This window comes from Bos javanicus, chromosome 5, assembly GCF_032452875.1.
Source record: "Bos javanicus breed banteng chromosome 5, ARS-OSU_banteng_1.0, whole genome shotgun sequence".
NCBI classification, from domain to species: Eukaryota; Metazoa; Chordata; class Mammalia; order Artiodactyla; family Bovidae; genus Bos; species Bos javanicus.
Window position 1 is genome coordinate 110,725,086 of NC_083872.1, and position 16,161 is coordinate 110,741,246.

Consider the following 16,161-nt stretch of genomic DNA (forward strand, 5'->3'; position numbering starts at 1 on the left):
TCATATATTAATGCGTATATATGGAATCTAGAAAAATTATCTTGATGAACCTATTTGCAGGGCAGGAACAGAGACACAGAGGTAGAGCACAGACTTGTGACACAGAGGGGCAGGGAGAAGAGGGTACGCACTGAGAGAGCAGCACTGACATATATACACTCCCACGTGCAAAACAGGCAGTGGGGAGCTGCCGGATAACACAGGGAGCTCAGCTGGGTGCTCTGTGACTACCTGGAGGGGTGGGATGTGGGGAGTGGGAGGGAGGCTCAGGAAGGAGGGGAACAGTTGCCATGTATCTCACGCTGGCCCATGCCATTCATTCCTTATCTCACTTTTTCACCATCTGTCTCTGTGGTTGCTGCTGAATGATGAAACTGTTATCCCCAATGTATAGAAGAGGGAAGTGAGGATTGAAAGGTTAGAATTCTTGCCTAAGCTTATACAAACGGGGAGGCTCAAAAGCAGGCAGCCTAGGACTTCCCTGGTGCTTCCAAAACAGGGGGCGCGGGTTCAATCCCTGGTTGGGGAACTAAGAATCCCACAAGCCACATATAGCGGCCAAAAAAAGAGCAAAAAGCAGGCAGCCTGGCCCCAGAGATACTGCACGGGCTGCTTCTCCTCTTACCATTTGGAGGAACAGAGTGTGTCCCGGATGCAAAAGGAAAGACTTCTTGGCAGTCCCTTCAGGCCTCCAGAAGCTGCGGGCAGAGTGCATAAGCAAGCCGCCCTTGGTAGCAAAGAGTGCTCTGAGCCCTGCTCTCGGTTCAGTCCTCTCTGCCATTCCTCATGTCTCCTTGGAGAGGTGGGACAGTCAGAGGGGTGGAGAGAGCAGACTGACACCCCACTGCCTGGATTCTTGTCCAGCTCTTACACTAATTAGCTGCAGGGCCCTGACCAATGGTATTGAATCTGTCAGCGCTCATCTGGGAAATGGAGATGGTGATGACAGTCCTGACCTCCAGAACGGCTGTGAGGGTTCAACGAGTGAACTCATGGTCTAGGGGTGGCCACCAGGTTCTCTGACCCAGAGGCAAAGCTGGCTGCTGAGGGCATAGGGAGGGATGGAGGAAAAGATTTGAGGAGGCAAATAAATTTGGCATGGCCCCAAAGCAGGATGAAAGAGAGTCCTTTTAAAGGCAGGGCACAAATCTTTCTTGGGTTTCCTGGGAGCCAAAGAAAAGCAGGAGCCAGCATCAGATATAAGACTAAAAGCATTCCATGAAATGCAGTTTTTCTTGGGATTAAGGTCTAAGGAAAACATTTCCCAGGGGACCTGAGAAATGGGACATTAGTTAGCACAGCAGTCGCCATCCTGGGGGCACCCACACAGCACGTGGAACGAGAGCTCAGGTTCCAGAAAGCGTCAGTGGGCCTGTCAAGGGTACAAGGATGGGGAGAAGGTGGCACAGGAACAGTGGATCCAGGAAACACACCATCCATTTTTCATGTCATTCTTCCTCTTTTAAATTTTAGAAAAAGGAAGAAGAAAAAACTACAATCTTGTATACCTGAAACTAACACAACATTGTAAATCAACTATATTGCAATAAAGAAAGAAAAAAACTACCATCTTATCACTCAGAGAATGCTGGTGCTATCTCTTAATGGTTTCACCCCAGATATTCCTGTGTGCTGACATAATAACATTGTACTGCAGAGTTTTACATACTGATGCTTTTCATTTAATGTCATTTAATGTCATAGCACAGTATGTTAAAATACACTCTTTATAAATACTCATTAGAGTGGCAAAGTAGTCCATGATATATAAACCAAAAATGACGTACTGATGTTCTGTCATTAAACTTTTCTAATAACATTGATAAATAAAAATGATCATTTTTTGAGATGTTATGCCTAAGTGCTATGTTGTGTGCTTATGTACGTTATTTAATTTTACAATAATACTTCAAGATAGAGGCTACTGTTATTGCTATTTACAGAAGAATAAACAAGAGTGCAGAGAGCTACTTAATCTCCAAGATGTACTGCCTTCCAGGTCCTTGTTATCACAAAACCACGTAGTGAACATCCTTTTTACGCTGCCCTGGAGAGAATGTGATGCTTTGAGTGCCTGCTGCTCCTTCACCTCTCTGCTAAAGAAGGCAGGGGATCCAGGACCTGGTCCCAGGGTGACCACTGCCTGCCCTGGGCACCAGCACCTGGTGAAAGGCAGCCATCCGCTTAGTGACCACAGTCCATGCTGGAGCCTGGCACTGGAGAGCCAGCAAACACCACTGTCATACTGGGCAGTGACTGGCCTAAACAGATCATTGCTCTTAGGAAGTCAGCTTGCAAGAGGGAACAGAGGTAGAGACACAGCCGAGGGCAGCAGGGAAAAAATCATGAAGAGGAGGAGAAGGCAGAGAAAGGCTAGGGAGAGAGGGAGGAGGGACAGAGCGAGATGCGGGTATGTTCTGAAGCAGTGAGACGTACAGACAGAAGAGACTGAAAAGCTGGGTGCCAGGAATCGGGGGGTAGTTAGGAGCTGAGGGGTCAATGGCCATAGCTGTTTTGGGGACTCTGGGGCTGTGCAGCTGTGAGAGGCATTGAGGCACAGCTGGAAGATGGCTAAGACAATTTTCTGGGCCTCCTCCCCTCTCAACCCCTGCTCACAACTCTCCCCCAGCTTCTGAGGGGCCAGCATTGTCTAACACACACACAAGTTCTTCTGGGCCTTAGAATACTCCCTCTCTTCCTTCCCTGTGGCTCAGCTGGGAAAGAATCTGCCTGCAATGCAGGAGACCTGGGTTTGATCCTTGGGTTGGGAAGATCCCCTGGAGAAGGGAATGGCTACCCACTCCAGTATTTTGGCCTGGAGAATTCCATGGACTTTAGAGTCCATGGGGTTGCAAAGAGTCGGACACGACTGAGTGACTTTCACTTTTACTTTTCTCCCTTCTAAGGAACCCGGCTCTCCAAGCTGGTGACTCACCCCAAGGGGTAACCGTGGGGCAAATACATATTCTAACTACTGTCTAATTAAGAAAAAAATTAAGGTTACCCATATACAACTTAGTGACTGACAAGGGAACACATGCATCACTAATTAACATGTATCACAAGGGTGTGACCTCAAAATGCTACACTAACAGGTCATGCGATCAGCACGGTTAGGAGCCCAGAGCACTGGGGGAAAGGATGTCGGTTTCGTCGTCGGTCTAATCTCAGCTCAGTTGCTTGCAAACTGTGTGGCCCTCAGCAACTTACCTGCCAGACTCAATTCCCTGGGGTGTGAGTCTGGGACAGCGCTGTGTCCCGCGCAGGCGGGCGGCCCAGAGGGCTCTCTCTTCTTACCTTGCCGCTGAGGGGGTTTTTCTCAGCCAGGATCACGTTGCCCACCAAGTCACAGAAGTCCACCCCATTTGGAAGATTGTTTGGCCTAGAGTCGTCAAAGGATGGGTACTGGTACAGCTCTGCCAGGAGATTTTTATCTGCTGTTTTCTAAAGACAAAAACAGAATATGAAAATGGGGTCCCTCATTTTGACAGTTTAAAACAACACAATATCTTCTCCTTTTTATCATGGAGATAATATTAACAATCTTAGAGAATGTTGAAGAAAATGAGAGTGCATGCGTGATTCAAGCAGTTCTTATCCAAAAGATATTTACATTATTTCTATTTTCCTTTCAGGCTTTGAGCACATGTATACAAATATGTATGTGTTACTTCATTTTACGATACATATATGCATACACGCTTTTGTGTCTTGCTTTATCCCCTTAGATGTTTCACATTGTCTTCAAATTCATCATATAAAGTAGTGTATCTTGTTAAGATGTGCTATAATTTAATTAACTACTCACAGATGAGTTCAAATTAGTATTATTACTAACTGGGACCATATGGTTCACCTCTTTGATGTTATTTACTTGGCATGAATTTCTCAAAATGGCACTATTAGGATCAAAGGATATGACCACCCCACCTTTATGGTTCTTAACATATATCATTAAATGGATTTTAGGATAAAAATATGATTATAAAAATGTAAAAATACAGAAAAGTAGGAAGAGAGATCAATAACCATGACCCAAAGGCACCTCCTGGAAACGTTCTGAGGGACTGAGCTCCTCTGTAACTGGGTGATGGCCTTGGCAATGGAGAACCAAGTGACTAACTGCATTGACTCTGAGTCAGGTGTCAGCTCCCCCGTGTACTGCTGTGCCGCTCTGGACAGGACATTTAGACCTGCTCGGCCACCATCATGGGTTGTATGACAGTTTTGATGTAGACCCACAACCATCGGGCTCTATGCTGTGTGGGAATTTTCCAGGCTATAAGGTGAAAAAAGGGTAACATATCCTCTAGCATTTAAAGGCTTGAATACACATGAGCTGGGTAGTTTAGAGGGAGCTTAGGAGGATCTTGCCTCCCAGAGAGTGCTAGTGGTAAAGAACCGGCCTGCCAATGCAGGAGTCAAGAGACAGGTTTGATCCTTGGGTCTGGAAGATCTCCTGGAGGAGGAAAAGACAACTGATTTCTTGCCAGGGAAATCCCAAGGACAGAGGAACCTGGCAGGCTACAGGCTCAATGGGGTCGCAGAGAGTCGGACACAACTGAAGCGACAGCACTTAGGAGGATCTTATCTGGGGCGGCTATGAGATGGGGCCAGAGTGCTACTAGAGAGGCCGCTGAGAGAGCAAGACCCCAGGCGTGGGTATCTGAGCCAGAGGCAGGGGGCTCTGTCACCAGCAAACTGCATGACGCTGGACGGATCCTCTGACTGCTCCTGTCAGCTCCCTGGGGTGTCTGCAGGGACCCACAAAAAACCCCCACTGCTGTGGGAATGCACCCCTGGGAGCTCTGTGGCATGGTGGCTCTGTGTGAACTGAAGCTGAACTCATTGTTTCTAAGGATAAACAGCTTCTAAGTTCTAAAAATAAATGAACAACTGACCTCTGGAATCCTCTCGATTCTACCTTTTTGAGGTGTTATGAGAAATTCTAAAGTTATTAAAATACATTGGTGGTGTTCAGTCACCAAGTTGTGTCTGACTCTCTGTGATCCCATGGACTGCAGCATGCCAGGCCTCCCTGTTCCTCACCATCTCCTGGAGTTTGCCCAAGTTCATGTCCATTGAATTGGACGTTAAGATAGGTTAAGATTTTCTAAAACAGGTACTCTGCCATTTTCCTACATAATCACCATCCAGGTGCCAAGGGGCCTTTCCCTGGGAATAAAATATAGTTCAGGCCCAGCAGAAACCGACCCAGCAAGAGATCCCTTACCCTTTTGATAACGAAAGATTTGACATTCCTGAATTCTGAGCCCTTGCAAATATACTGTGATTTTCCTTCGCTCTTTTCTGCAGGAGAATGAAAGAAGAGAAATAGGATGTGAGTAACCACGGGGTCTGCCCACGGCTGTGTGGTAATCATACTTGTGATTTTTCATTCATCCTGAGCAGCCAGATGGCATAACGCACTATTAATTTGCCTGAGTTGCTGACTTGCTAAGACTCCGCTCCTTATCTGATCAGACTGCTTTTGAGCTCAGAGAAGCAGTCAGGATGCGCAGGTAAAACATGGGTTTTGAAGTCAGTCTGGGGCGAATCTAAGACCTGCGGTGGACAAGCCTTGTGGTTCTCGGCAAGTGGTTCCCTTACCTTCTCTCAAGTATAAATCACGTTCGAAGGCACCTGCCTCACAGGTAGGGGGTCTTAGGAAGCTTTAACAAGGGGATCCGTATGAAAACACCTAGTGCAAGGTGTCCCCCAGCAGGTCGTCTCGAGATGGCATTGTCCCTCCTTCCTTGCCTGATGCCAAGAAGTGAGATTAAAGGCTCTCTCAGAAGAGGCCAGAGATACTCTCACCTGAAACTCCGGACTCCTACTCAATTACATTTTAGACACTAAAAAAAATCCAAACCCCACAAAAACACCATCAAGTCTACAGGAAAGGAGTTTTGCCTCTGTCTGCCAAGCCGCCACGACTTCGCTCTCTTTTTAAAGCCTTCTTCTCCATCTCATATTTCTCAATTGCCTTCAAAAACCAAAAAAGAAAAGGCGTTTTAGGGTTTTAGTGCAAATCTGAGGGGAGGGCAGGGGTCAGGAACTAGGCCATTTCTCCCGCCGGTGCGCAAAAAGCCTGGAGCAAAGTTTGTGGCAGGGCCTTGCTGTCTCCCCGCTAGGTGGTAGGGCCTTGGTGGCCATGTGTGTCACTGACCTCATCCCCCTGAGGGTCACCACCACTATGTCTCCCACCCCCACTATGTCCCCCACCCCCACCTTCTCCCACGCTGCCCCTCCTCCTGGCCACACTCCCGAGGAACACAGGAAGGAAGCCTGGAGCAGGCTTCCAATCATGGCTCCACGGGTGACAAGCTGCTGTTTAACCTCTGTACAGAGGGATAATAACACCTACCTCCCAGTGCTCTTATAAGGCTGAGATACTACTATAAAGAATCTGATGTGTTTTAAAACACTAGCACTCCGTAGGCTTTCAGATAGGAGCTGCTTAATAAAGAGTAACTATTATTATGATTATTATTAATCATCACCATACCCCAACCTCTCAAGAGATTTCTCTTGATCTCTGATTCCTCCTCCCCACTCCCCCAGCCCTGATAAAAGGGAGGAAAGAAAAACAAATGTCAGTGACCCAACAAGCTGCATTGACTGTCAACCAGCCCAGTGCTAAGCTGGGATAATGAAGTTAATTAACCAAGTATGATTCTGTGTCTTTGCCCTCAAGGAATTTCCAGTCTATTCAGAGAACCAAATTAACATACATGGGACAATTAAGTCTTAAATGTTTAGGATTCAAATGAGTGGGATCAGTATGGGCTGGAGCAGAGAGGACTGGCCAGAAAAGGTCGGGTACGAGTGTTGGGGATAAGGGAGGAGGCAGCTCTCCTTAGCTTGATAAACCGTGAGATGCTTCTCCAGCCTCCCGCCACCTTCCTCCTGAACTGGCAGCCCTGGCCTGCGAGATGAGCTAAAGGTACTAGAATGTGTGCAGGTGTGTGGGCCTGTCGGGGAAGGAGTCACACTGATAAGTCTTTGCACCAACACTGTTGCCCCAATCACGTGCATCAGAGAAGGCATGATGGATGAATGAATCGGATGAGTGAGTGTCGACGTGGCAATACAGCCATGCCTCTGCCACCCACCAGGATGTCACTGTAGCTGACACTGGCAGGGCCCGGAAGGATGCACAAGATTTCCACAGCGAAAGAACAGAAAGGAACTTTGAATCCTGGAGGAAAAGTAAGTTTTAGGGCAAAAAATAATGAGACCTGAGTTTGCATTTGAGAAGACAGAAGGACCTACAGGTAGGGCTGTTTCGTAGGAAGCAACTCCCAAACCTGGCTGGCGACCAGCCTCGCTAGGGAATTATTCAGATGTACGGATTTATTAGAGATGTTTATTCAGTCCTGAAAATTCAGAGGAAAGACTGATGCTGAAGATGAAGCTCCAATACTTTGGCCACCTGATGAGAACTGACTCATTAGGAAAGACCCTGGTGCTGGGAAAGACTGAAGACAAGAGAAGGGGATGACAGAAGATGAGATGGTTGTATGGCATCACTGACTTGATGGACATGAGTTTGAGCAGGCTCTAGGAGTTGGTGATGGACAGGGAAGCCTGGCATGCTGCAGTCCATGGGGTTGCAAAGAGTTGGACACAACTGAGCGACCGAACTGAACTGATTCCTTATTGGAATAAATATCATTCCTTATTGAGTTTTGAACTGTTTATTTATTGTGGCTCTGAATTGGTCTCTATTTAAATTTTTAAAACCATAAATATTTTACATGGTACAAAATCAAACACAGTAAGAAGTCTCCTTCCTACTGCTTACTCAAGATTCTTAGTTTCTTGCATAGCTTTCTAGAGGTTTTCTAGAGGTATTCTGTACTGATTCAGATGAGAGCATACACGGCACACAGGTCTGCACCTGGCCCTTTTCTCTTTTAGTTTTTCAAAAAGCTCCCAGGGGAGTCTGATGATCAGTTAGCTTTAGGTATCACTGCTCGAGATAACTAGGAATCTGAGACTGAAATACAGGTGAAAAGCTCAAATTTGCAAACATATCCTTCATTCCACAAATATTTCCTGAGCATCTACTAAAAGTCAGACACTGGGCCAGTGTTGAAGATGCAGCCATGAGCATCAAAGCCCGTCTCTGTCCTCCGAGGGCTCAGAGACTAGCGGGGAGAAGCCAGTGACTGCAAGGTGACCAAGGTAATCAGTGCTATTGAGGGTGGGGACAGGTGTCAGGAGTGCACCCCGAAGGGGCACCTACACTGGTCTCGGGGTGGAGGGTGCAAGGAAGGCCTTTTCAGAGGCTGTGGCCTATAGGCAGAGGAAGGTACGCCGTACTCCCTACTGCAGGAGTGAATGGTGAAGCTGCAATGGTGAGTGTACAAGCTCCTGAGGGAAGGAGACTGGAAAGAAGAGCTAGGCAAGTTCATGGCCAGAGACTGGAGGAGAAACCCACACTCAGGGTGTGGGAGAAGGAATAGAAACAGGACATGGCTAGGGTTAAAGCAGGCAGGGGGGTCTGGATCTCAGAAGGAGATGGCTCACTTACTACACATCTACTGAACACTTTTTATGCATCTGGTACTGTGCCAGATGCCCTCTGGTTGGGCAGCGTGGAGCCTGGAGACACTAGTCTGGCTCAGATGCTGACGTGGGAGGAGCAGTCCCATGGTCAAGGCTGATGTATAAAGGTCAGGGCACACCGCGGTCAACAGAGGTTGGGCAGGGTCACCAGGGGAGGGCTCTGGTGGCAGCAGGCAGTCAGCACCTTCCAGGTCTGATAGGCTGCCTGGACAGAGGAGCAGAAAGGACAAAGCCCCCCTTCCAGGTCACGTGAGGACCCACAGTTGCTCCTGCCAGCCCCGTCCTGGCTCTGACTGGCAATGAAGAACGCCGAGAAGCTGTGCCAATGCTGGGCAGCTTGAAAAGTCACCAGATCCTGCTACTGGAAGGATAATATTCATGTTCCTGGCTCTAAAATTATCAAAACAACCCCATAGAACTGACATATAAATATAGTCTTGTTGTAAAATACCCAAACATTTACAGACATACTTGGAGTAATAACTTTACTCATCTTCCATCCCATTCCCTTTCCAGAACTGACTCCATTTGGCATGTATCCTTCCAGACTCTTTCCCTACACATTCACACATATAATGTCCTTCCTGAGAGCCATCTAAGGGTTTTTGAGAGTCTTAACTCATCTATTAAGATGAGTCAGACCATAGAGAAAGTTGAGCGCCCAAGAATTGATGCTTTTGAACTGTGGTGTTGAAGAAGACTGACTCTTGAGAGTCCCTTGGACTGCAAGATCCAGCCAGACCATCCTAAAGGAGATCAGTCCTGAATATTCACTGGAAGGACTGATATTGAAGCTGAAACCCCAATACTTTGGCCACCTGATACATTGGAAAAGACTCTGATGCTGGGGAAGATTGAAGGCAGGAGAAGGGGATGACAGAGGATGAGATGGTTGGATGGCATCATCAACATGATGGACATGAGTTTGAGTAAACTCTGGGAATTGGTGATGGACAGGGAAGCCTGGCGTGCTGCAGTCCATGGGGTCGCAAAGAGCCAGACACGACTGAGCAACTGAACTTACTTAACTTATCTAATTCTTGCATATATAATAATACACCTATGAAGTAGATATAGCATCAGTGTTATCATCATTTTACAAGACACTGAGACTCATAGAGGCTCAATAGTTTACCTAATGTCAGAATGTGACAGAACAGTACAGCAGCAGGAATTCAAACTCTGACAGTCTTATTCTAAGCCTCTGGAGCTACATACACCCTCATGTACATCTACAGAGCACACGTACAGAGACAGAGTGCTTTCAAACTTAAACAAAATTTTTCCAAATAGTGTGTGTGTGTATTTTGCTTTTATTCACAATTCAGTTCTAGGCTGTGCTCGACAGCGGGGTAAGGGAACTAAAGCTCGTGGTCTCCTTCCAGCTTCGGTAAAGAGTGGCTTAACCTCTGTGAAAGGCAACTTGACTGTATCCATCAACATTTTAAATTTTACTTCCAGGGCTCTATCTGGCAGAAATACGTGCAAATGAGTCCCAAGATACATGTACAAAAATATTCACATGTTTACTATGATGAAAATGCCACTGAAATAAGGAATAGGGAAGAGTCAAATTGATTTTGCCACAGCCAAATCCTATATAAAAAAATAGGACTTTTATATAGATAAAAATGAAAGTTTATGAATTTAAAGAAACATGTCTTTAAGACTTCTATTGTGCAAACGTGCTTTCAAATTAATAAAGGGGTCCCTAGAGTCCTTTCTTCCTGGAAGCCTTACCTTAGCACTCAAAACTCACCAGGCTGTGCACCAGCGGGTTGGGACTCAGATCCGCGTCAGCAATCACCTGGTTCACCTGCTGAATGGAGCCAACCAGGCACGCTGGGAGGTGGGCCTGTTAAGGAAACTTTCTGGGTGATGATTACACACAAACAGAATAGGCTGGGGGAGCCCGGCCAGGACAGCAGCTCACTTCCTTTCCTGTGCTTTTTCCCCACTCCATTATTTTCTCTGCAAACATTCACACTTCTTTTATCTTGCCTTAAATGAGCTGCTTTAAAAATTGTAAACAAAAATTAACCATATTCTGGACACCTTGAAAAAGAATCACCCATTATGCTACCACCCTGACAACTTACTAGGCTCTGGGGAGACTTCCTTCTAGCAGTATTACATACATACCTTTTCACATAATTATAATATCAGTGTATACCTATGTTAGTTACTACTCTGAATTCTCTCCCACTCATTATTACGATCACTTTCCATAATCTTTGTAATATTTTAAATGGCAGTATACAAATTCATTTAGAGAATGCATCCTAATAGACTTAACTGTCCCTTGGCTATTGAATATTTAAGCTGTTTATATTTTTTGCAACTATAAATCACGCTGTGATGCACACAGTCACACGGAGAGCTGTTTCCTTATTTGGGATTATTCCTTTAAGAGAGATTTTCAGGTGAAGGATGCCTGGGTCCAAGGGCATCTCGATCTTGTTTATCACTGTTGAAATCTCTGCTCAGCTTGATGGCCCCTCTTATTACCCTCTCTACGTTTGCATTTCTTTCTGTCGTGGTCTCAAGTGGTCTAGGATACATCCTTTGTAAAAGCCCCATAATCCATCACTCCTCACAGCCTTCACGTAAAGCCAGGCTCACTGTTACTTCCATTACCCTCAAGTGTTCTTACAAATTGGAGGACACTTGACAAATGAAGATGCCAAGGAGAGACATGACAAATCATAGGGAGTGAAATGGATTGCTTGGGTTGTGATGAGTGTGGGATTAAGAAGAGAGAGGGCACATGAGAAAAAGGCCCAGGAAAGTGAGACCTTGAAGCAGATCCTCATGGGATCATTTGTGCTCATCTTGAGAAGGGTTTCGGAGAGGCCCAGAAAGTGAGGTGATGCAGAGAGATACACGCAGCTTGGCTGGCAGGAGCATGACTCGAAGGTAAGTGAGCTATATAGAAAATGGAAAGACAGACTTATTTATAACCCAAGATGGTCTCTATTTGCTGCATGAGTTTTATGGTCCCCCAGAGACGGGATTCTGTGGGTCCCTGAGACACAAGGTTCAGGGTCAGAAGTGAGATCTGGATCAATGAGGCCAGAGTCAGAGAAGGAAGATTCTGGTAGTGTCTGGATGATGCCAGAAGGGCAAAGTCTGGCCCAGGTAGAGGTGCTGGCAGGTTAGAAAGGTCAAATGGAGTTATTTTTTTAAATTCTTTATTGAATATGCTGCAATATTGCTTCTGTGTTCTGTTTTGGTTTTTGGCAGTGAGGCACGTGGGATTTTAGCTCTTCGACCAGGGATCGAACCACACCCCCTGCACTGAAAGGTGAAGTCCCAACCACTAGACCACCAGGGAAGTCCCCCAGATGGAGTTTTAAAAAGAAAGAAAGAAAAGGAGAGAAAGAAAGAAAGGGAATTCCCTAGCAGCCCAGCGGTTAGGACTTGGCACACTCTCACTGCCGTGTGTGCCTGGTTTCAATCCCTAGTCAGGGAACTAAGATCCTGCAAGTCACATGCTGTGCACAGCCAAAAACAAATACAATTTTTTTAAAAAGAAAAAAAAAAGTTGAGTACTCAGCTAACTGGTCTGAGGGCAGAGGCTTGGACTGTAACTTAGTTTCTAAGTTTAGTTCTTTGGAAGGTAGAAGGGAAAGGAGACAATGGGGAAAAAAGAGCATTTTTTTTCCTCTTTTTCCCCACCTTTTCAACAAGTATTTCCAGTATGTCTTCCTTTGGTGCTATTTCTGCTCTATCTTAGTAAAACCAACTCAAGTCAAACACTCCTTCGCAGCCTCAAATTCTTTTAGAGGATAGGTGGGGCTTAAATAACTGAAGAAAATCAACACACACATAAGAAACAAGTTAGTAAGTGGTGAATGATAGAGCCCCTGTCACGCCTCTGTGCAGGTGTGTTGTCTCCGTTGCAGACAAGGATACAGGGCACATTGTCCTTCAGGTTCTTCCTCATGGCATCCTTTAGCGCGTTCTGCGCAATCAGGGAGACACCCAGAGGCTCATCCAGCGGCACCATGGGCAAAGCAGTGAGGTTGACGACTTCCAACCTCCTGAAGCGAGCCATTGTCCACTTCCTTGTACACTGACCAACAGTTAAGTTTCCACTTTTAAGAGCCTCTCATTCCCCCACTACGGTCTTGTTCTCTGTTCAGCCAGCCTCCTGGAAATCAGAAATAAGCACAGAACCAACTTAGAAAGCTCAACCATGTTCATCTCGCAAGCAGGGCTGATGGCGAGGCACACGCCGCATACAACATGTGGAATAAAGACTTGTTAGAGAAACCCATTCTTTTTTTTTTTTTTCATTGCTTCTTTTGATTTACAATGTTGTGTTAGTTTCTGCCATACAGCAAAGAGAATCAGTTTTATATCTGTTCTTTTTTAGATTCTTTTCTCATATAGGTTATTACAGAGTATTGAGTAGAGTTCCCTGTGCTACACAGTAGATCCCTATTAGTTCTCTATTTTACATACGAGTGTGTGCATGCTTCTCAAGAGATACACGTAACCTTTGAGTTGTGCAGGAACTGAGGTCCCCATGCAGGTGCAGCATTGTAACCTCAGGCTGAACACAAGATGCCTGGAGCGTGCGTGTTAAGTTGCTTCAGTCACGTTTGACTCTTTGTGACCGCATGGACTAAGGCCTGCCAGGCTCCTCTGCCCATGGGATTCTCCAGGCAAGAATACTGGAGTGGGTTACCATTTCCTTCTCCAGGGGATCTTCCTGACCCAGGGATCGATCCTGAGTCTCCTGCATTTCCTGCCTTCAGTTCAGTTCAGTTCAGTTCAGTTGCTCAGTTGTGTCCGACTCTTTGCAACTCCATGAATCGCAGCACGCCAGGCCTCCCTGTCCATCACCAACTCCCGGAGTTCACTCAGACTCACGTCCATCGAGTCAGTGATGCCATCCAGCCATCTCATCCTCTGTCGTCCCCTTCTCTTCCTGCCCCCAATCCAGCATCAGAGTCTTTTCCAATGAGTCAACTCTTCACATGAGGTGGCCAAAGTACTGGCGTTTCAGCTTTAGCATCAGTCCTTCCAAAGCCCAGGACTGATCTCCTTTAGAATGGATTGGTTGGATCTCCTTGCAGTCCAAGGGACTCTCAAGAGTCTTCTCCAGCACCACAGTTCAAAAGCATCAATTCTTCGGCACTCAGCTTTCTTCACAGTCCAACTCTCACATCCATACATGACCACTGGAAAAACCATAGCCTTGACTAGATGGACCTTTGTTAGCAAAGTAATGTCTCTGCTTTTGAATATGCCATCTAGGTTGGTCAAAGCTTTCCTTTGGATTCTCTACCACTGCGCCTCTCTAAGCCTCACCTATAGTCGGAGATGTGGATTAGGTTGCTAGGACCCTCTTCAGCTCTCAGATACTGGGTTTCTGTGACGCTGGGGTGGGCAGTCCATCCCCTTGGCATGAGGCTCCTGAGAGACCTGAGGCTTTCTGCTCCCTCTCCAGTGGCCCCGTCACTACTTCTCCTCCTGGATTTGGAATGTGCTGGCCAGACTGCTCTCCGAGGTCCTTGCTTACTGGCCAGGAGGAATTTATCACTACCATCTGTGGGTCCTCCCTGTCTAGAGCCTGGGGGTATAGGCCTGGTTATAATGAAGTAAAAGATTCAGATCTGCCCTCAAGAAGCTCATACATAATGGAAAGAGAGAGAAAAGGTATAGTTTGATGAAAAAAAAAATTAACCAGGTGCCCTTTCACCACAGTCTCCTTTCCTCTCCTTTGGTTCCTGCCTTCTGCTCTGCTCTCTGCCCACCCTCCCCAGACAGCCATCCTATACGCCTGCTGCACTCAGCTTCTTCCTGGTCCCTGCTATGCTGTGTGCTCTATGCCTTTGTACATGCTGCTGCCCCCATTCAATCAACCCAGGTGATATATCTTTTAGAAAACCTTCTTGAATTACTCCAGGCCATTAGTACCACACCTTCTCTGTGAAGGCCAGGATTCTGCTTGCAACTATTACAGCACTTACTATCCTGAACTAGAAGAATTTGCTTCCACATCTTTCTTCATTAAGCAAATTACCCTCTAGGAAGTAGGTTCAGTCAATATTTGCTTCCTTTTTTTTTACATTTTATTTACTTAGGTGCACTGGGTCTTAGTTGGAGCATGCGGGAGGTTTTGGTCGTGACATGCAAACTCCTAGCTGCAGCATGTGGGATCTAGTTCTCCAACCAGAGATCGAACCCAGGCTCCCTCCATTGGGAGATCAGAGTTTCAGCCACTGGACCACCAGGGAAGTTCCCTGAGTCCCTTTCTAACTCATCACATTTCTTTTTGGGCCAAAGAGGTTATCCATTTGGGTTGCCCCAAGTCAGCTGGATTGTAGGAAAGGTTGGCCCAGGCCAATACTCTGCTCCTAGCCTTTAGCCATACAGCGCTTCTGAGTTTTCTTGCACGCCCCTGCCCCAACATGAACTGGAAAATTAAACACATTCTCTGAAAAGCCAGGCTTAGGGGGACTCTGTTAAGAAGCCTCTTGCTTTCGTTTAACATTACATTGGAAGGACTGATGTTGAAGCTGAAACTCCAATACTTTGGCCACCTCATGCGAAGAGCTGACTCATTGGAAAAGACTCTGATGCTGGGAAGGGTTGAGGGCAAGAGGAAAAGGGAACGACAGAGGATGAGATAGTTGCATGGCATCACTGACTCAATGCACATGAGTATGGGTAGTCTCTGGGAGTTGGTGATGGACGGGGAGGCCTGGTGTGCTGCAGTTCATGGGATCGCCAAGAGTCAGACACGACTGAGCGACTGAACTGACTGACTCATGTCTAATGGGAGAACTGAATATTATGCTTAAGATAAACATTTAAAATTCTGTTCCTTTCTGAATTTTTCATCGTACTATTTTAGGATAAGTATTCTCTGAAGCATGATAAGTTTTTACTGTCATTACTTGGGGAGAAAAAGAGGATGGGGAGAACACTAACTTCATTGAATATCTACCCTGTGTCCAGGACTGTGCTGTATATTAGGGGCAGATGAGTAGAAGAATAAAAAAACATTCTGCCCTCATGGAGCGCATATTCTTGCACATGAGATTTGAAAGTCCTCTGTTTAAAGTTAAATGTTTTAACTTAAACATATTAAGTTAAAACAATGCTGAGGTTGTAGTCAGGAAGACTTTTCTTCAGTTTAACCTCCAATCATTAAATGACTACCTATTGACTTCCCAACAGAACCAACAATTCATTCTTACTGGGGGACAGGATGGTGAACTAAACCAGACCTGATCCCTGCCCTAATGGAGCTTATGTCAACTAGAGGTGACAAGTGCTAATTAATAACGTGCTAGCGCTAAGCTGCTTTCAGTCGTGTCTGACTCTTTGCGACCCCATGGACTGTAGCTCACCAGGCTCCTCTGTCCATGGGATTCTCCAGGCAAGAATACTGGAGTGGGTTGCCATTTCCTTCTCCAGGGGATCTTCCCGACCCAGGGATTGAACCCACGTCTCTTTGGTCTCCTGCATTGGCAGGCGGGTTCTTTACCACTAGTGCAACCTGGGAAGCATGAATTATAACTGACCACTGCTCCCACTCCAGTATTCTTGCCTGGAAAATCCCATGGGCAC

General features: G+C 46.2%; 1 protein-coding gene across 6 annotated transcripts in view; it reads right to left on the bottom strand.

The window, feature by feature from the left end:
• Positions 1-16,161, bottom strand: part of FAM227A (family with sequence similarity 227 member A) — a 51,253-nt gene that overhangs the window by 31,567 nt on the left and 3,525 nt on the right. For all 6 annotated transcript variants that reach the window (XM_061418537.1, XM_061418534.1, XM_061418536.1 and 3 more), the window contains exons 2-4: positions 12,490-12,727; positions 10,334-10,416; positions 3,298-3,444 (exon numbers count right to left, since the gene is read on the bottom strand). In XM_061418537.1, coding sequence (XP_061274521.1) covers positions 3,298-3,444; positions 10,334-10,416; positions 12,490-12,631 — 372 coding nt within the window. In that variant the 5' untranslated portion in view covers positions 12,632-12,727. The remainder of the gene's footprint in view (positions 1-3,297; positions 3,445-10,333; positions 10,417-12,489; positions 12,728-16,161) is intronic.